Raw genomic sequence first — 20,269 nt, forward strand, 5'->3', positions numbered from 1 at the left:
ATCAGAAGTGCTTCTAGTCCCTTTGTTCTCATCTTTCAGAATGACTCAGAGCTGCTAAGTTTATTTATCTTTATTTCAATGATACAGAGCCCAGGATCCTTTATCATCCTCCCCTCCTCAGTCTCCGTCCCCAGGGGTTAAATAATTTTTAAAAATATTTAAAAAGCTGTAACAAAATAACATCAAAGGAAATGGGAAGAGGAATGGGGGAAGGGTCAGGAATCATGAAGGGAGTAGAGAAGAGAGAGCCTCTTCCCCAACCCCCCACCTGGATTCCAGCCTGGGCAGTAGGGCGAAGTACCCCCTACCGCCGCAGGTACATCCCAGCTGTAGGTGAGGTCAGAGGTCAGGGTATGAAAGTGCCGGTGTATGTGAATGGGGAAGTAAGTGGGCAGAGGCAGGCTGTTCAAAAGATGCCCCCTCCTCCCCACTCAACCAGGTACTGCACAGAGCCATCAGGCCGTACTCTCCGAGCAAGGACCCGGACGGGGTCCCCTCGGGACAGGTAGCCGACCCCACCTCGGACTCCTCCCCCAGTTCCAGGAGACAAACTACGGCACAGGGGAGAAGGGGGTGCTGAGCGTCTAGGAAGACCTGGGGAGGGGGCTGGGACTGAGGAAGATGAGGCAGTCATCGAGTGGGGGGCACTTTTAGGGAGGTCTGTGGGGAAACCAATGTGAAGTTCCAGGGGTGACCTAGGGAGAGAAGGCAATTGTCAGTCCAGATGGAGATTAAGGACTGACCAGAAATGGACGCCATGTGTGGATTAGAGAAACAAAAAAAAATGGTTAGAGACCAAAGAACTTAAGAGCACAGAGGTGAAGAGGACAGAGGTATCACAGGTAAAGGAGTAGAATCTCACCTGTCTGGGGGTTCACCATCCCCAGAGGTCCCTGCGGTGCTGGCAGAGGGGTGGAAGGAAGCGAACATCCGGATGGGACTGCTGGGGTTGGGGGAGGGGGAAAGTCAGGACCCGAAGCAGGGGAACAGGACCCTCTCCCCTGAGAAGGGCAGAGCTCAAACACTACCCTCAAGGAACCCCTGTCCCCAGAATACTGGGAAGCAGACATTGGCTCTAAGTGTCTCTAGGAAAAGAAGTGGGCAGCCAAGGGAGAGAGGGGAAAGAATTCTGGGTGAGAAAGTCCAGAAGATGTAGACGACTGGAAGAGAGGTTCCAAGGGAGTACACCTGGCTGGAGGCAGGAGGTGCACTGACCTGGGCAGGCAGCGGGCATCTGTGGGCCGGAAGTTGTAGCCGCTGCTGCCCTGGTAACTCTGGTTAGGGCTGGAGGGTGGTGGAGACACTGAGGCCTAGAAGGAGCAAAGGACTGAGAGATAATCCTTGATTTTTTCCCACACCACCATTTGCCCCACGGGGTGCCCCTGCCCTTGTACCTGCAGTGCCCTCTGCAGACGAGCCCGCTCCCTCTGCTCCTGGGGCTCGGGCTGGTTGCGCACTGCTGAGGGTGGCCCCAGCTCCTCCATTTTCCCCTTCTGCCTCCTCCTCAGGGGCTCTGGCTCCGGCCTCCGGCGCTTCCCCAGGGGACGTGAGACCCCTCCCCCAGGGCCCTGCCCTGAAGGGAAGCTGTAAGAGGCCTCCTTATCCCCCCAGCCCCCTCCCGGACACCCCAAGACCTCCCCGACTCCATACATACACCCTGAGAACTTCCCCATCCCCCCTGGACCAGTGACCTGGTGGGGGCTCCATCTCCAGTAGGGGCCTCCACAGGGGGAGGGATCCGAGCATGGAGACCAAACAAGCATTTTCTCTTCTTAATCTCCCTCCCTGAAATGAAACTGGGGTAAGGGGAGAAATAATATAAGGTCAGTGCCGTAGAAAAGGGACCCTCCTATGCCATTACTCAGTCCTTTTCAGAGGTGATCTTCCAGGTGGGCTGCAGCCCCTCCCCTCCCAGGCTGCCATACCATATCTCCATCTCTTTCTGAGCCTCCCTCCAACTCACCGGTCCTTGTGGCTATTGAGAGCAGAGAGGAGCCTGGAAGAACGTTCTCCCTTGGGGGTGTCTGAGAGCTGGGGGAGGGGAAGGAAAATGGGGTCAGGGGAGCAGTGATTCCCTCCCTCCCCCTTTTCTCCACATCTCCCTGGTCCACCCTGACCCCCAGAGCTGCACTACCCCTTACCTCCCCAAGGAGCAAACTGTCCCAATTCTCAGAGGTGAAGGGGAGGATCTCACGGTCAAAATCAAAGTATTTTTTCTTACAGCAAACGCTGAGGTGGTAGAGGACAAGATGAGCCACGTCCACCCTGGAGAAACATTAACTTGTCAAGGTGGTAGAAGGGTTACAAAACCCAGGGGGTGTCCCAAGGCGGGGGGCTGGGGCCTGTAAGGTGAAAAACTGGGGGTGTTGAGGGAGGAGTTATGCTGAGTTCGTGCCCCATCCAGCTCACCAGCGAAGCTGTAGCCTCCGGACCTTCTCAGGGCCCCCCCGACACACACAGCATTCAAACTCATAGAACCTGGACATGGGCAAGAGGGAGAAAAATACTTTTTACAGGAAAACTACACCATGCTGTGGTGGGGGGGGGACTCCCAAGCAAGGACCGGGCCAACAGGTAAGCAAAGCTGCAGAGGTTGGGAAGAGACCAGGTCTGGGATGGAGGTGATAGAGCAGAGCTCTTGGAGAGCCCAGCCAGGCTCACCTGTCCCCGTAGAGGAGGGGCTTGCTCAGACACTGGGTGCAGGCCTCATGGAACCACTGTAGGCAGCTCCTGCACTGCAGCATCTTCAGGTTCCACCTGAGGGGAAACACAGGACCAGTGACCCCCAAATACCCCTCCTTAACTGCCCCAAACCCAGCTCACCACCTTCTCCCACACCTTCAACACTCCAGCCAGCCACCCGGTTCTTTCTCCTTCGTTCCCTGCATCCACCACCGCCCCCCACAACTTATTCCCTAACCCCCGCCCCTCACTACTCACTCCCCAGGGCCACCACAGTAACAGTAGCTCTGCTGCCGGTTGCTCAGATGCCCGGCGTCCCAGTCCAACCCCTTTAGTCCGTACGGCAGGGACAGCTTCATGCCCAGCATGGCCCGGGCATAGGGGCCCTTCTTCAGCGCACCTCCCCTCTGCAGGTGGAACAGGCAAGCGGCCTCAGGGGTGGGGGAAGAAAGGACTCGGGAGAGGCTGGGGGTGGGAGGCTCCCACAGGAAGGTGCCTTTACCTTGGTAGCGATGGCAAAGACGCACTGGCGGCAGACCCAGGATGTGCCCTCTCCCTCTCCGGGGGCTGGGGCCCTTGGAACGTGGCAGTCCTGGTGATAAGCTGAATAACGATAATATTGATAGACCACTCATTGCGTTGAATACCTGTCTGCACTAGGTGTTGGGACAGGAGGAGTCTTACCCATCTCATTTCATTCTTGACCGTGGTCCCGCTGGGGTGGGCGTGTTACCTTTATTTTAATAGCAGGTGAGGCAGCTGTGGCTCTTAAAAGTTTAGGGACTTGCCCAAGGTCACATGGGTAGAAAAGGGTGTATTTGAACTACTTTCTGCCTGCAGAGCTCACATGTCCCATTCCATGTTTGCCACTCCCTGTGCTGGAAGGGAGTGAGGTTACAGGGTTGAGGAGATGGGCCAGAGCAGTGACTTGGGGACTCAGGCTAGGACAGGTGGTATAAGGACCAGTGCTAGAGGGAAGGGTGAGAGGCAGCCTGGAAGGCCCAGGGCAAGCTGGACCATTCAGGTGTCCCGCTCTCTCACCATGGCGACACTTCTCACAGCTGACCAGCCGGTTCCCAGGGACCACAGTCTCAGAGCGACATACACAGCAGAGGAGTTCCTCCCCAGGGAGGGCAGCTGTGAAGAATACAGTGTCAGAAGGCCTGTCCTTAAGCCCTTTCTGCCCCCCACACCAGGTTTCTGTTTTCCACGGGATGCACACCCTCAGGCCTCTCACCAGGGCTGATGTCTTTCCATAGAACCAGAAACTGGGAATCATCCTCAAACTGGACCAGACACACCTCCCGAGCACTGTCCACCTGGAATGGGTGGGCACAGAAGATCAAATGGAAGTCAGAACTAGATAAGGGAAATGAGAAAAGGTGACAAGTCAGAGATCAAAGGTCTTACCTTTTTGATGGTCCCCAAGTATAGCAGCCCATCTGTCCATCTGGCCAGCACATCTTGACCCTCCCAAAGTCGAGGCCTGGAGCCTGAGGTGGGAGCAGGGGAAGCTGGGTCCCAAAGTGGGGGGGCACCAGAGCGGCTCAGCCGGGGGGGCTGTGCCATTGCATCCTGGGGGGGCCTAGCTAGAAGTGGGATGGGAGGAGAAAGTTATGAATATTGAGGAACTGGTCCCCATTTTCTTTGCCTATTTTTCTGTCAAGGACTCAAGCAGGTGTGCCCCCAGTCTCCATTTCCCTGAGACACCTGGATGGGAAACCACTGGGCCCCCCTCCCGAGCTTCTTGACTCCAACTCTCCCAACACAGTCACCACTGGCTCTCTTCTCCCTACCCCCCCTACCAACCTAGTTCTCTAGTTTCCCAGCTTCCAGAGCTCCCCTGGGATGTTATATGCTGGCCTTGAGATTTTAGCAGAAACGATGCTTGCAGAGGCAAAGGTTACCACTCAATTTCTACTACCACCTTCTATTGCTGTTTAGAGGGATCATAATTGGGGTACTGTTTCCCAGAGATGTGTTTTAGGAGCTTTTTCTGGAGATGTTTTCCAGAGTGGAAACGGTTGCCTCCCGGGCCCGCGTGTCTCATTCAGAACAATCATCTTGATGCCAGGTTATGTCAGGTTACCCTTAAATTCGGGGCTCCCGCCCCCGGGTTAGATAACTTCCCTGAGTGCCCCGGGAGGGGGGCGTGTCCCAGTCTCGGTCTCTACTCCCCATGACGGCGAGTCCGAGAGGGGACTTGAGTCGGCCCGACCCGACCCGATGCCCGGGCGACGCGGCTCTCCCGCCCGCGCCCTGCGCGCCGACCCCCGGCTCCCTGCCCCCCCCCACGGGCGCCTCCCGCCGCCTCCTTACCAGTGACAGCTGGGGCCGCCGGGAGCCGGGCAGAGGCAGACGTGGGAGACCGAGGCGAACCCCCCGCGCGGGGAGGGCACGTCTGGGCGTCGGGGGGGCGTGCAGGCAGAGACCGGGGGGTCCCCAGGCCCAGCCCCTCCGTCCCGGCGGCTCTGGGGCGTATGACGCAGCAGCCAAAGCAGCGGCAGCGGCAGGAGGAGGAGGCGGCGGGGGGAAGGAGGGGAGGGGAGGAGAGGGGAGGAAAGGGAAGGGAAGGGGAGGGGAGGGACAAACCGGCTCGGGGGGAGGATGGTGGGAGGGGAGGACTGGGGGGAAGGAGGAGCCGGGGGTAGGGGGGCGGGCCCCACCTCACCCCACCTCCCTCACCTCCAACAGGCCTGGAGTGTGCAGAGCAAGCGGCGCCTTCTCCGCGGATGGGGTGTGCGGACTGTCGGACCCGGCGAGAGAGGGAATCCCCGCAGCCCCATCCTCCAAAGGGAGACCTGCCCTCGGGGCAGGAGGAAATACCCCCTCCCGGCCGCCGGCCGGGCCCTCACCCCATGCCACATACGTTAACTGCCCCCCCAACCTTCAGTGTCATTCCAAGTCCCACCCCCCAGCCCCAGTTCACGACCCCGCCCTCCACCCACCCTCTCACTGCCCCCGCCACGCCCTCCTCCCTCGAGTGCCCCGCCCTCCCCCCGCCTTTGCCCCGGCCCCGCCCTCGCTGTGCCTAGCTGCCCCCCCGCCCACCGTCGCCGTGCTTCTGCGCACGCGTGACCCCTCCCGCGCGCGCGGCACCTGGGAGGACCCAGCCCCTCCTTTACGGGGCGGTGGCCCTCGGCAGTTGGCGCGAGGGAGTCGGGGCTTGCGTCCCGCCCCGCACTTCTAAGGCGGGTCCACGGACCGGGAGGGCTAGTACCGAGGCGGTGACGCCGCCGAGAGCCAGCCAATGGGCAGCGGGCGGAGCCAGCCCCGGCGGTTCGAACGGGAAGGCAGGGAAAGAGCGGGAGGAAAGAGCCAGCAGTTTATGGGAGGGAGCGCCAGCCGCGCCCCTGGGCTCGGGTTCCTACCTTCCCACACTCGCCAGAGGAGTTCCTGCCCCGGGCTGGGGTGGCCTGTGGCAAAGGGGAAACAGAACTAGTGACTGTGGACACCTAGTGGGCAACTCCTAGACGCGGACGACGGGGGCAGGGTATGGGAGCTAGAGGCCACCCAACTCCGGGGATGGTCTGTTACGGAGAAAAGCCGAAGCCCTAACCCCGTGAAACACACACAAATGCTTGGCAGAATGGAAGATCCACAGTTCCCATCTTTACAGGCATGAAAAATATCTCCCTTATTGAGCAACCGCTAATAAAACCTTTATTTAAAAAAAAAACAACAAAAAACCCTCTTCTTTATTTGATAGGCCCAGGTATCACAGTGCCCCCCTCCCAGTAAAGCAACCCCCATCGCCCCCCCTTCCCCGTCTGTCTCACACACACACAAAATCTAGATCCGCCTTCATTTCCTATTGGCCTGGGCAGTACCAATAACACACTGGTTCACCTGCGGGCAGGGGGTTTAGACAAACAAAATAAAAAACGTTTTCAGAGTAACCAAAAGAACAGTTTTCTCCAAATCACCTCCCAACCCCCAATATTTGGGCTGCCCTCAGAGAATCCTAAAATAAGGGCTCTGAAAGGAAGTTCAGGCTGTTCTCAGTTCTCCCATGCCCACTAGGTATTCTAGGTCTGGAAGAGGAGGAAAGGCCTGAGAAGGAACAAACGCCCCACAAAGGAGCAGAGAGAGGAGCTTCTGTTTCTAGCAGTACCTCGGACTAGACACCCCCAAAGCCCTCCCAACACTAATGCTTAATAAGCTAGATAAAATAAGAACAACACAAATTTAGGAACCAAGGCTATTTGGAAAATTAATGATTCCAAGCCTAGGGGAGGAAATGTACAAGATGGATCTGGAGTAAAGACTACTGGGGACCTATCTAAAGGACACAGGAGCCAAGCTGGAGCTTCTACTGGCCAAAGATGGGCGATTTGAGCATCAGAACGAATAATGACCACAAAGGATATATACCAAAAGTACAAGTAAGTATCTGTAAGATGTTACCTCCTGGATAAAAACTCACTGTTCACCTTTGAAAGTTGCCAGGATACCAACTTATAATACTGAAAATTGATAAAGAATCTAGAATTTATCCCATCTTACCTATATGGACTGAATTTCAGAATAACCAAATAGATGGTAAAGGGGAGTTATTTATAGAAGAATTGTGATTAATAAATGTAGAACTGAGAAAATCACCATTAAAAAAAATCACCATTTAAAAACTCCCTAATAATAGATCTAGATAGTATTACTGATAAAATCACTAGGGGAAAAAGCTGATAGGGAGTTTTTAAATGGATAGATCAGGCTGACAATACCCAAATCCAATGATTTTTTTTTTTTTTTTGCGTTACACGGGCCTCTCACTGTTGTGGCCTCTCCCGCTGCAGAGCACAGGCTCCGCATGCGCAGGCTCAGCGGCCATGGCTCACGGGCCCAGCCGCTCCGCGGCATGTTGGATCCTCCCAGACTGGGCCACGAACCGGCGTCCCCTGCATCGGCAGGCGGACTCTCAACCACTGTGCCACCAGGGAAGCCCCCAATGATCAATTTTTATATCATTAAAAGTGGAACAATTAGGGGGAGGGGGAAAAAAAGTGGAACAACTAGATACTAGGTGCCTCCTGATATGATGCAATAGGAAGTGTATCACACCATCGAAGTTTTTTTCCCAAGAAATTTAAACCTGATTCAAATCAAGCCTCTAAATCTACAAAAATTGTGAAGGAAAGAGGAAGCAACCAGCCAAAATCTAGAATATGGTATATTCTATAGGACAAGTGACCCTACTTCTTCAACAAATAAATGCTATAAAAGGGGATGAGATTATTATAGATTAAAAGAAACTCGGACTTCCCTGGTGGCGCAGTGGTTAAGAATCCGCCTACCAACGCAGGGCACACGGGTTCAAGCCCTACTCCCCAGGAAGATCCCACGTGCTATGGAGCAACTAAGCCCATGTGCCACAACTACTGAAGCCCGCGCACCTAGATCCCATGCTCCGCAACAAGAGAAGCCACCACAGTGAGAAGCCCACACACCAGAATGAAGAGTAGCCCCGGCTCGCCACAGCTAGAGAAAGCCCGCGCACAGCAACGAAGACCCAATGCAGCCATAAATAAATAAATAAAAATTTAAAAAGAAACTCGAGACAATTTCAACCATATGAAATGGGCGGCCCTTGCTTTGATCCTGAACAGAGCAAACCTAATGTATAAAAAGCATTTCTGAGACAATAGGGAAATTCAACATCTACTCGGTATTAGAGGATATTAAAGAGTTCATGTTGTTGGGTGTTAATGATGTTGCTAGAACTTTACTTGGGGACTTCCCTGGTGGTGCAGAGATTAAGAATCCGCCTGCCAACGCAGGGGACACGGGTTTGAGGCCTGGTCGGGGCAGATCCCACTTGCTGCAAAACAACTAAGCCCCTACACCACAACTACTGAAGCCTGTGTGCCTAGAGCCCATGCTCCCACAAAAAGAAGCCGCCGCAGTAAGAAACCTGAGCAGCCCCCGCTCGCCGCAACCAGAAAAAGCCCACGTGCAGCAATGAAGACCCAAAGTAGCCAAAAATAAATAAGCTAAAAAAAAAAAAAAAAAAAAAAAAAACTTTACCTGAACTTGCAAGATTGCAAGGGAAATCCTGATTAAAGTAGACCAGGGCAGGGTGCTAAGGTGGCTGACTACTACCATGGCAGCAAGAGTGCAGAAGGGCACACAAGATCAGAGACCCTGAATAAAGCCAGAACACATCGTAGGACTATACCCTCAGGAAAACAAGTAACCAGAGGAAAAAATTGCCCTCTGGAGGCAGACAGTAAAGAAACATCCTGATTTAACTCTAGTAGAGGGAGCTTAAATCTCCTAGAGAATTCATGGCCATGGACACAGCTGATCTTCGTGGGGATTGGAGCCTGAATTCACACTATTTGGAACAGTCTGAAAAACCTGTACGTCTTTGATCCAGGAATTCCATTTCAAGGAATCTCTCCCTAGATGGTTAGATGTAACTAAACAAATATAAAATGATAATGTACAAGGTTAGCCAACATGGCTTTGTATATAATAGTAAAAGGGTGGAAATAATCCAAGTGTCCAGTAGAGGGAACTGGTGGATAAACTTTGGTGCATCTACACAGTGGAGTCCTAGGCAGATGTAAAAATAATGGGGGCCCTCCCCTGGTGGCGCAGTGGTTGAGAGTCCGCCTGCCAATGCAGGGGGCGCAGGTTCGTGCCCCGGTCCGGGAGGATCCCACATGCTGCGGAGCGGCTGGGCCCGTGAGCCATGGCTGCTGGGCCTGCGCGTCCAGAGCCTGTGCTCCGCAGCAGGAGAGGCCACAGCAGTGAGAGGCCTGTGGACCGCAAAAAAAAAAAAAAAAAAAAAAAAGCACGGGACAACATAATATATGAGAGGGGGAGAAGAGACGTCTTATATAAGGAGGGAAATCCCATGCATGTTGCTTGTATTTGCAAAAAGAAACATTGGAAGGATAAGTAAAATGATAAATGATGAAAATGATTACTAGGGCAAGTGGGGAGAATGGGGACAGGGGCAGTGGTTAAATCTCACTTGTCGTATATAGCTTTCTATTGATATAGTTTTGACCTTTCAACTACCTATTTTTAAAAACTTAATTAAAAACCCCCAAACGTCAATAGTTTTTTTTTAAAAAAAAGGATCCAGGTAGGTAGTGCCCCAGATGCCTGGCAAATATACATCCATTCTGGATGAACCATGCCCCCTGGCCTGAAGGACAGTAGGGTAGGGGTGGAGAAGCCTATAATCCCCAGGAGGTCTGACAGGGATGGGACTGGTAGTGACCGCACCTTGGAGGCAAAACGGAGGGAGTTGAGGGACTCGGAGACGTTCTCTTCTAGGGGAGAAATGTTCACAAACATGAGCCTGTGGAGAGAGAGGGGGCCAAGCCCCAGCATCAGTGGCTGGGCGGAGCCTGGGCCAGGTCTTCACGGTGTTGCCTCCCCCACCCTGACCCCAACGTTGTGGTTCCCAGCCCACCCCTTCCCCTCACATCTTAGCGCTGCCGCCCAGAGAGTTCTGCAGCAGGTAGGTCAGCTTGCTGTTCCGGTAAGGCACGTGGGACTCCTAGAGGGTTGCGGGGGACAGGTGGTTAGGACAGGGCTGGGTTCAGCATGGTCAGCCCCAACCTCTCCCTGGGGTCCGCCTGCCCCCACCCCCATTACTACCTTGTTGCTCAAGGCCATGATGACCAGCCCCAGCGTGGACAGGCTGCTGTTAATGGCCTGCGTTTCCCGAAGGCGTTCCCGCTCTCCAGGGCCGAGGGCCAAGCCGGGGTCTAGCCGCTCACTCCCAGCCAGGTCCACAAGGCTGAGGGGGGCCGCACACTGCAGGCCTCGGCCAGCATGCTCCCCAGAGATCTGCAGCTGGAACACACTGTGACTTCGTGACGATCGCTCATTCTGGGCTGTGCGGGCCACAGCCCGGTTCTGGCGGGCCAGATGGAGCAGGGCCTCCACCTGGGGATGGACAGCAGCAAGAGGCAAAGGCAGGTAGAAGTCAGTACATAGCTAGGTCAGGTAAGGCGATGAGTAAGACTCAGCACCTGCCCTCCTGATGCTTTCTTTCTAGCCATCAAAAGAATAAGTAAAATACACAGTGTGTCTGAGAGTACTAAGGAGTAAAATAAAACAGAAAAGTAGTACGTGAGGGTGAGGGTTGCAATTTTAGAAAGGATGGCCAGCGGGAATTCCCTGGTGGTCTAGTGCTTAGGACTCTGTGCTTTCACTGCCGGGGTCCGGGTTCAATCCCTGGTTGGGGAACTAAGATCTCACAAGCTGTGCAGTGCGGCCAAAAGTTAGGGAAAGAAAAAAAAAGGATGGTCAGGGATGGCCTCAATGTCTTAAAATCTTAAGCGAGGGAGCAAGCCCTTCCAGGAGAGGAGCAGGAATGTTCAGGCAAAGGAGACAGCACGTGCAAAGGCCCTGATCTGAGGGTGTGACGAGCAGGCTGAGGAACAGGCGGGAGGCCAGCATGGATGTCATGAACTGAGCAAGAAGAGTGGGCAGAGGTGAGACCTGAGATTGACGGGCAGGGCCCAGTGGCACCCGCTTCAGCAGGCCCATCACTTCTCTCCACTCCTTGGTTCCACAAAGGCGGATGCACCTCATAGCCCACCAGCCAAAACTGAATATGCAATCTACCCCTCACCACTCACCCTTCCTCATCCTCAGCATTCTCCTCCCCCTGCTCGTCCACCTCCATCCTTGTCACCCTGCCCATGCCTCCCCAGTGTCCAGGCTAGTGGCCCTCAGCACTTACCTCTCTCTCACAGGAGACAGGAACATATCGGGCGTTGGTGACAGTAAGCTCCTCGCTCCCCGGCCCTGCCCGGCGAATCTCACACTCACCCCCATGGCCCTTCCGGGTCCCAGTGGCCAGCAGGTCTCGAACAGTCTCGTTGTAGATCTCTACGTAACTTGCCACAAAGCTGTAGGTCCAGCCCTGGCCACTTAGCTCCTGGGCCACAGAAAAGAGGTGCCGCAGGGCCCGAGGGATCAGCCCCTCCACCTGGGGGTCTCCCCCAGGCCCACCCTCCATGGTGAAGGTCTTGCCACTGCCTGTCTGGCCGTAGGCAAAGATGCATACTGGGTAGCCATCCAGGGCTGACTGGACAAGCATGGAAATCTCTTCAAACACTTCGTCCTGTCCACTCCCTGGTGGGAATACCCGGTCAAAGGAGAAGTCATGGCGGGTGGGGGCAGCTGGCGCCCCACTCAGGGTCCCACGCCGCTCGTCAGACCGGGAGAGGCTGAGTCGGGTTGGAGGGTCGGAGGGCCCACTGGGGCCGGAGGGAAATAGCAGGAAGCCAGGGGGTGGAGTGGACTCCCCTGGAAGGACGGGGCGGACCCGGCAGAAGACACGGACATTGCCTTTGAGTTCCTGCAGCTGGTTGTGTAGCCGCCGGCGCTCCATCTCGAGCCCATGGAGACGTTCTTCCCGCTTAGCCAGTAAGTCCGCCTGGGCTGCAGCCTCCTGGCGCAGGGATGCCAGCTCTGCCTGGCTGCCCGACAGAGCAGCTTCTGATGCCTGTAGCCTCCTCTGTCCAGAACAGAGCAGACACAGAGGGTGAGATGCAACCAAGAACAAGAACAAGTCATGATGGGATGCGGGGGTGGGAGGTGGGCTGGGCCCTGCCCCCAAGGACTTCACAGACTGGTAAAGAAAGAGATAAGGAAATAGGAATCATAGTACTAGAATAGGGAGTGCTATGGGAGCATCCAGAAGGGGCACAAGGAGAATGATATCTAGGCTGACACCCAAAAAGTATGGGAGTGGACCAAGGGAAGGATGGAGTGCAGAAAGAATATTCCACAAAGAGGGACGTGTATATGCAAAATGTCCTGAATTGAGAATCGAGTCATTTGAGAGACTACAAGTAATGCAATCTAGTTGGTGCTCGCCAAGGAGTCAAATGGATAAGAAGGAGAGAGAATGCGTGGGAATTTTTATCAGGAAAACAGAGAAAGAAGAAAGGGGGCGGAGAAGTAGAGGCGATACAGACCCGGGGAAGATACGGAAACAGAGTCAGGATAGGGTGAAGTGGGGCAGAAAGCAAGACAGAGTCAGGAGTGGGCGGGGGTGGGGGCAACGGGGGAGCAGGGTAGGGGACGGAGGTGTACTGCCAGAGAGAGGTGGTCAGGGATTCGAAGCCCAAAGTGACTTCCGGGCAACCTAGAAAGAAGGGTCAGCATTTGGCGAGAAGCTGGCCCTTACCTCCTGCTCCTCCAGCTGGGCAGCCAGCCCCCTCCGCTCCTCCTGCAGTTCCAGTTGTTCTTTCTGGAGCTCTTGCACTAAGCCCTCCTGCGTGCCCAGCCGCTCTTCCAGCTCTAGGACCCGAGTGCTCAGGTTCCCCAGCTCCCGTTGGCCCTGCTCAGCCTGGGCCCGCATCCTGGCCAACTCCTCTTCCAGTGTCCTGCGCTCTGTCCCCAGGGCCGTGGCCTGTTGCTGGGCCTCCCTGAGCTGGTTCCGCAGCTGTTGGTTTTCCTGGTCCAACATCTGGGTCCTCTCACGGCAGCATTTCAGCTCTGCGTTTAGGTCACATAACTGACCCTTTAAGTCCCAGGCTGGACGTTTGCTGGGTTTCTTCCTTCCCACCACAGGAGGAGCAGCTGTTGCTAAGATGGGCACAGAAAAGACAAAGGTCAGGGAACTCTTGGCTCTGTCTGGCTCTCTCCTCCCTCCTAGCCTTTAGGGCCTCCACACCTGACCCTCCATCTCCTTCTTCTTCAGACAGGGAAGAGACCAAAAGGATTTTTCTAGGTACTCACCACCTCCTCTTCCCTATCCCAGCCTCTCACCCAAGGATTATATTTGTCACCTACTGCCAGGCTTCTGGGCAGGAACAGCAGGGCCTGGCTTCTGATTCTTCAGCACTAGAGAATTGGGGAGGTGACATAAGGAATTATAGCATCAGGGTCCCTCCACCTCCATCCTTCTCCCTTTACCCCCAATCCCTTCTTGGCCCCAGGTCTTAAGCACTGTTACCTGTGGCGATAGCTGCGGAACATCGGGGTCCTGTCTTCCTGGGAACTTTCGGCACTGTCGGGAGATTGGACAGAAGAAAAGCAGAGTCATGATTCTCAGGGTGGCATGTACTCTGGCTGGGCCAAAGGCAGAGGAGCTGCTTTTTCAGAGGATTAAAAGAAATAAGATAACTTCCTTCTTCCCTTAAATCTGACCAACTCCTAGAGATATCCTTCCTAGGACCAACAAGCCAAGAAACAAGTTGGACCAAGGCAAGCAAAAAGAGCAAGGGGGCAGAACCAGGTGTAAAGTACGCTAGCATGTGTGTAAAACATGTTGGGGAACATGCCCATATTTGCTTGCAAACCCACAGAACATCCCTGGAAGGACTCACAGTTGCCCCTGGTGGGGGGACTGGGTGCCTGGGGAACATGGGCAGGAGGGAGATTTTTCACTGTATAACAACTTTCGTGCCTTCGGAATTTTGAAACAAGTGAAACATATTACCTATTCAAAATAAGCTAAGATTGAAAGAAAAGAAAAAGAAAGAAGTGAGTTGAAGAGAACTGGACTTTGTGCCCTGGAGCCCACCTGCGGTCTGGCCTTGTGTCTGTGGCACAGTGGTGAGGGCCGTTGCTCTGGGGCGGGATGTGGCCACTTTGGTGCCCAGGCCTCGTGTCCTTTTCTGGGGAAAGACAAGGATGGGGGGTGGAGTCCATGGTTACCCTCTGATGGTTTTATACACACACACACACACACACACACACACACACACACACACACACACACACACACACGTACATGGATTTCCAAACCCAGCTCACCTTCTCAGGCTCCAAGTCCTCCTCCATCTGGTCGGGACCCCTCTTCAGCCTGCTTCCCGGGAGAGGGAGCCGGGAAGGGGCCTTGGCCAGGGCTCTCTTCAGCTCTATGTTCCCCTTCACTTCCAACAAGGGGGACCTCTGCTGGGTAGAGAGAGACCCTTCAGACAATACCCTGTGGCCCAAATGTCCCAAGAACTCCCGTTTATGGCCCCCCAGCCTAATCCTCCTCATCACCACCAACAAGCATTATATGAGTACCCCTTGTGCCACAAACTGCGGCTCACAGATGTTGTGCCGTCTAAAACCATGGAGAGAGGTGGGACGTAACACAAACCCTAAGGGAACAGCTGGACAGATGCTGAATTTCAGCTAAGTTTAAGGGCAGTACTTAAAAAAGCAGGGAAAAGGAACACTCCTTTCGGAAGGCAAAACCTTAAGCTTGCACATGGTACAGCTGGGAAACCACTATGCCCTTTTAGGGAAAGCTGAGATCATAAACAAGGGAGAGAGTTGGAAGAATAAGTTTGAAGACTGGGTAGGAGGAGCAGGTAACACTTATTGGGAACTGTTTCAAATGCTTTATCTGTATCAACTGACTTAAACCTCCCAGCCCACTGAGGAGGAGCTATTGGTAGCCTCATTTTGCAGATGAGGGAAGGAAGGCTGAGAGGTAAACTAGCTGGTCTAAAGTCATCAGTGAATAAAAAGCAAAGCCAGGGTTAGAATCTAGACAGTCTGGTTCTGGAGGCCATGTTTGTAACCACTTGATCACACTGTCTCATACGGCATTGATGCTAAGCTAAGGAATTTAGGCTTTAGCCCTGCATATATGGAGAGCCAGATACAGTTTCTGATCAGGCATGTGAAAAACATACAAAAGAGCCTATTATAAATAATAATAGGGACTTCCCTGGTGGCACACTGGTTAAGAATCCATCTGCCAATGCAGGGGACACGGGTTCGAGCCCTGGTCCAGGAAGACCCCACATGCAGCGGAACAACTAAGTCCATGAGCCACAACTACTGAGCCTGTGCTCTAGAGCCCACGAGCCACAACTACTGAAGCCTGCGCACCTAGAGACTGTGCTCTGCAACAAGAGAAGCCACCGCAATGAGAAGCCTGCGCACAGCAACGAAGAGTAGCCCCCGGTCACTACAACTAGAGAAAGCCCATGTGCTACAAAGAAGACCCAATGCAGCCAAAAATGATCTGTTTTCTCAATTCTCCCAAGAATATAAAAAACAGCTCTTACCATTCTAGGTGCCTCAGAGAGAAGTTAATGCATTAGATACAAAGGATGCCTTAGGGCATTAGATCTTAATTCTCATGGAACTCAGTTGAGAGGGGATGTTCTAAGGGTTTGATGGCTAAGCAGAGCCATCTGCTTAGTGGGGGTGGGGGGGAGTAGCTAGAGGTCAGGCAGTGAAGGAGATGGAGTCCAGGCTGACTCCAAGAAGCCTGCCCTGGTTCCCAAGATCACAGAAGGAAAATCTGGGTTTGTTTGTTTTTTAATTAAACTTCTCATTTTAAAACCACTGTAGATACACATGCAGTTGTAAGAAATAATATGGAGAGATCTCAGAGTGCCTGAAGGGCTAATTTTTAAGAGATGCTAAGTTCAACTTTGGGAAAGTGAGGTTAAGGATGTTCACAGAACATCACTAAAGAGAAAACTCTGAAACAATTTGATATCCTGGTTTTAAAATTTTTAGTTTATTGGTTTACTGTCTTTCCTAACATTAGACTGTGAGCATCACAAGAACATGCCTGTTTTGTTCACAACTATAGAACCAGAGTGCCCAGTACAATGTCTGCTACATGGTAGGACTCAATACTTTTTTTTTTTAATTTTTGGCAGCACCAAACAGTCTGTGGGATCTTAGTTCCCCGACCAGGGATCAAACCTGTGCCCTTGGCAGTGAAAGCACGGAGTCCTAACCATCGGACTGCCAGGGAATTCCCTCAATACATTTTTCAAGGAATGAAATTAGATGTCCACCAGCAGGGAAATGCTCAAATAAACTGCAATGCATCCAAACCATTGGCTCCTATACAAATAAAAAGGGGAAAAAAAGGAGGTGGTGTTCTCTTTTCCTGCCACCTGCAGAAACGTGCACAAAGAACGCTGATTTTAATTCACTTTAATCAAATGTAGTATGAAAACTAAATTTTTCTTTTAAGTATTTCAAGGTCAAACACTGAATTTTTTTAATTACCTGTGCCTTCGTTCTCCCTACACTACGATAGTGGATCAACTAAAGGCCTACCTCCCAGGAATTTGTGTGGGTTCAGAAAATGTGTTCAAAGGTTTGTTTATACAGGACAACTCCTAAGAGTACAGTATTTATTTTTCTCCCATCTATAAAGCTAGACAGGATGACTCCCAACTTTCCACAATAAGCATATGCACTTAACCTTCTATAAAAACAGATTTTCATGGAACCCCTCCTATACCCACTTCCCAGGATCACAGATGGATGCCCTGCTGCTAAGGAATCTCCTGCACGTGAGCATCTGCTCCCACCCTCACCCACACAGGAATAGTGCTCCAGCAAGCCTTCCTTCTCTCCTCTGCACCATCATTTTCACTCTCTCCTGGATCATTCCAATCAGTATATAATACATGTTATTATTACTTTCAACCAAAAAGAGTTTTTCTCTCCTAACCCTGTCCCAGTCAGGCTTTCACTCCCACCATTCCACCAAAACTGCCCTCAAGGTCACAAGTCTGCTTGTGTTGCTAAACCAATTCTTCATCTTTTTGTTTCTTGACCCATCAGCAGCGTGTAATACAACTGATCACTCTCTTCCTTAATACACTCGCTTCATTTAGCTCCTGGGAGACCATCCTCTCCTGGTTTTCCTACCTCGCTGGTAGATCCTCTTCATATACCCAAACTTTAACAGTGGTCTTTCTATTCTCTATCTACACTCTAGGCCACTCCTATGGCTTTAAACACCATTCATATGCTGACAACTCCCAAACTATTGTCTCCAGCCCAGACTTTGAAATCTTAACCTCCTGACGTCTAACCCTCCTTCAACCTTGCTCTCTTGCAGCTTCCTCCATCTCAGTTGATATAAATCCATCTTTCAGCTGCTCAAGCAAATACACCCAAAGTCCTCTCATTCTCTTACGTACCACGAAGTCTAACATCAGCAAACGTGGCCAACTCTATCTTCCAAATAGATCTGGAATCGGACCACTTGTAACCACCTCCCCTGTTACTACCATGATCCAAGTTACCATCATCTGTCACCTGGATTATCACACTCTACTGGTTCTCAACTAGGGATGGTTCTCAACTAGGGATGACTTTACTCCCCAGGGGACGTTTGACAATGTCTGGAGACACTTTGTCATGATTAGGTGGGGGTTGCTACTGTCATCTAGTGGGTAGAAGCCAGGAATGCTGCTAAACAACAGAAAACTTATAGGACAATCCCCCCGGCCCCCCATAAGAAGTCAATAATGTGAAAGCTGAGAAAACCTGCCCCATTCCTAAAAGCTCTACTTGTTTCTATCCTTTCTTCCTTACAGTCTAATCTCAATGCAGCTGCTAGAGTGGTCCTCTCCTTTTTTTTTTTTTTTTTTTTTTTTTTGCAGTACGCATGCCCCTCTTCCCACCAGGGAAGCCCCTAGAGTGGTCCTCTTAAACTGTAGGACAGATCTTGTCTCTCTTTGCTTAAAACCATCCAGTGGGGCTTCCCTGGTGGCGCAGTGGTTGAGAGTCCGCCTGGCGATGCAGGGGATTACGGGTTCGTACCCCGGTCTGGGAAGATCCCACATGGAGCAGCTGGGCCCATGAGCCTGTGCTCCGCAACGGGAGAGGCCACAACAGTGAGAGGCCCGCGTACGGCAAAAAAAAAAAAAAAAAAAAAACACCATCCAGTGATTCCCCATCTCACTCAGAGAAAAAAAATCAAATCAAAGTCTTCAAAACGGCCCCTGCAAGGAGCAATGCATTCAACAGCCCCTTCTGTTACCTGACATCCCTTCCCACAAACTTCCCCGTTGCTCATTCCATTTCGGGTTTGCTACACAACTCTAGTGGCTTTGCTCTAGCGGATTCCCTCTGCCTGGAATGATCTTAATAACTACTTGCCTGTTTCCCTCACCTCTTTCAAGTCTTTATTCAACTCTCACCTTCTTAACGGAGCTTACTAAGACAACCCAATTTAACAGTCTATCTTGTCAGCTGGCCTCCCCTCCCTCTCTTAATCTGCTCAAAATTTTCCTTTTCTCCATAGCCCTTATCACCTTCTTAACAGCATTATATAATTTACTTATCACATATTGCCTGTCTCCCATGGAATGGCAGCTCCATGATGACAGGGATCTCTGCTTGCTCACTGCCGCATCCCAAGCACATAATAGGTGCTCAGTAAATATGTGATGAATAAATATGAGAAGCCTTCTAATTTTTTCACTGTCACATCACACTGCTCTGCTCTCTGGCTGGCAGGATACAAAGAGTATCTCTTCAAGTTGAAACCTGACTTTGGGTAAATCTGAATGTGAAATACTAGTAAACAGAGGATTCAGGCAGGAGGCCTTTTCTGGCACCAGAATTCAACCCACTCTCACTGTCACAAACGCACCTCTCTCCACTGGAGAGGGGAGGTTGCAGGTGGTTGTGAGGTGCAGCAGGGCACTGATGAGAGAAGAAATTAAGTTAACCAGTCCCACTGAGCAGAGATCTCTGCAAAACCTGGGGAAGGAGAGATAATGAGGAGTCCTTCAGTTCACAGTACTCCATTCCCCTTCTCCCCTTCCTACACCCCGAAGAGGCCGCAAAGAGGAGCGAGGACACGAAAGGACATCAGCAGGGATTTGGCCTCAGACACCACTTCCCTAGAGCTAGTGGTCATCTCAGAGCCCACACTGCAATAGTGAGTAGGAATGGACAGGTGGGAACGTGTTCAGACAAGCCTGAGAATTCGAAATGGGAAATCCTGGAAACATGAAAGTGAGCAAGGGCGTGGGGGACTCCCTGAAGCTGCGGGAAGGCAGGCAGACTCCCCCCACCCCCACTCCTGGGGCTGCTCCCTGCCTTCTCCACTCTCCACCCCTCATCCCTTTCCACTGTGCGGGGGCGCACGACCTTGGCCCTGCAGGCAGGCAGAACTGAGGCCGCCGGCACGTCAGCACTGCGGGGTGGGGCGACCAGCTGTCGTCCCCGCGCCGACCCCTACTCACCTGCGGCTCCATGTCCAGCTCCGTGCCACACACGGCAGGGAAGCGCAATGGAAGAGGACAGGGCGCCGGGCCTCCCGGGACCCGCGTTCTCTCGCGCGCTCGCGACACAGAACACGCGCGTCCCGGGCTCCGGCGCTGCCAGCGCGGCGCCACACCCGCCACTTTTGAATTTCAACGGCCGCCACCCTGCTCACCTCGCTCCGCACTCAGGGGCCAATCATCGCCGCCGCCACAGCCGAGGGCCAATCGCAGCGTCGTCCACCTCCCGAGGCCACACCTCACTAGGTCTCCGCCTTCCCGTTCCTGCTTCCCTTGCCCTGGGAGGCTGGCGTGTTAGTCACACTTCCGGCCTCACTATTTCTTTTCTCACCCCACCCCTCCTCCAGCGGGAGTCGCGCTGGACTTCCGCTCGGCTCCCGGCCTGCGCTCGCTGCGTCAGAAATTGCAGGGAACACGCCGCCCTAACGTAACTCGTGTGGGGGCGGGGACGCTGGAGGAAAGGAATCACGCGTGCGCAAACAGAACCCTTGCGGGGCGCGACCAGTGCCCCCTAGCGGCGGCAGTAGGAAGCGCACTCGTTAGCCCCGACTGGATCGATGTGATTGCGAATGGTGCGCGACGTCTCCCAGATGCTTAGAACTGATCCCGGA

At 53.0% G+C, this 20,269-nt stretch overlaps 2 protein-coding genes across 5 annotated transcripts; both read right to left on the reverse strand.

Moving 5' to 3' along the window:
- Positions 1 to 45: 45 nt before the first annotated feature.
- Positions 46 to 5,239, reverse strand: PHF1 (PHD finger protein 1). 4 transcript variants are annotated; one of them, XR_003796762.1, is made up of 15 exons: positions 5,002 to 5,238; positions 4,093 to 4,271; positions 3,920 to 4,001; positions 3,724 to 3,819; positions 3,185 to 3,285; positions 2,941 to 3,089; positions 2,662 to 2,757; positions 2,410 to 2,478; positions 2,142 to 2,265; positions 1,964 to 2,031; positions 1,692 to 1,796; positions 1,395 to 1,573; positions 1,216 to 1,310; positions 863 to 943; positions 46 to 695 (listed from the first exon to the last, which is right to left on the reverse strand). XR_003796762.1 is itself a non-coding variant. In XM_029243448.1 (15 exons), exons 2-15 carry the CDS (start codon positions 4,249 to 4,251, stop codon positions 407 to 409), a joined length of 1,704 nt encoding a protein of 567 aa, XP_029099281.1. In that variant the 5' UTR covers positions 4,252 to 4,271; positions 5,002 to 5,234; the 3' UTR covers positions 46 to 406. The 4 variants fall into 4 exon arrangements, 2 of the variants coding, with proteins under 2 accessions (XP_029099281.1, XP_029099282.1); XM_029243448.1 differs by having other exon boundaries at positions 1,395 to 1,584; positions 5,002 to 5,234; XM_029243449.1 differs by lacking the exon at positions 863 to 943 and having other exon boundaries at positions 56 to 695; positions 1,395 to 1,584; positions 5,002 to 5,235.
- A 1,117-nt stretch (positions 5,240 to 6,356) lies between these two features.
- On the reverse strand, positions 6,357 to 19,786 carry KIFC1 (kinesin family member C1). Its single transcript, XM_029243447.1, has 11 exons — positions 19,620 to 19,786; positions 14,419 to 14,556; positions 14,186 to 14,279; positions 13,616 to 13,669; positions 13,453 to 13,503; positions 12,845 to 13,245; positions 11,390 to 12,169; positions 10,297 to 10,587; positions 10,122 to 10,195; positions 9,919 to 9,994; positions 6,357 to 6,531 (listed from the first exon to the last, which is right to left on the reverse strand). The coding sequence occupies exons 1-11, from the start codon at positions 19,629 to 19,631 to the stop codon at positions 6,487 to 6,489; spliced, it is 2,016 nt and encodes a 671-aa protein (XP_029099280.1). The 5' UTR covers positions 19,632 to 19,786; the 3' UTR covers positions 6,357 to 6,486.
- Between the last annotated feature and the right edge of the window lie 483 nt (positions 19,787 to 20,269).

This window comes from Monodon monoceros, unplaced genomic scaffold, assembly GCF_005190385.1.
Source record: "Monodon monoceros isolate NGI ecotype Baffin Bay Population unplaced genomic scaffold, NGI_Narwhal_1 Super_Scaffold_3, whole genome shotgun sequence".
Classification (NCBI taxonomy): domain Eukaryota; kingdom Metazoa; phylum Chordata; class Mammalia; order Artiodactyla; family Monodontidae; genus Monodon; species Monodon monoceros.

Bases quoted from the DNA above. Each gene is read 5' to 3' on its own strand.
- KIFC1 (XM_029243447.1), bottom strand. The intron at 14,280-14,418 runs GTGAGCTGGGTT...GTCTTTCCCCAG, and splicing joins AGGACTTGGAGCCTGAGAAG to AAAAGGACACGAGGCCTGGG. The intron at 13,504-13,615 runs GTAACAGTGCTT...CCAATTCTCTAG, and splicing joins TTCCGCAGCTATCGCCACAG to TGCTGAAGAATCAGAAGCCA.
- PHF1 (XM_029243448.1), bottom strand. From the start codon at position 4,251: ATGGCACAGCCCCCCCGGCTGAGCCGCTCTGGTGCCCCCCCACTTTGG. The intron at 2,032-2,141 runs GTAAGGGGTAGT...CCCCTCCCCCAG, and splicing joins ACAGTTTGCTCCTTGGGGAG to CTCTCAGACACCCCCAAGGG. The intron at 944-1,215 runs GTCAGTGCACCT...CCCCAACCCCAG, and splicing joins GATGCCCGCTGCCTGCCCAG to CAGTCCCATCCGGATGTTCG.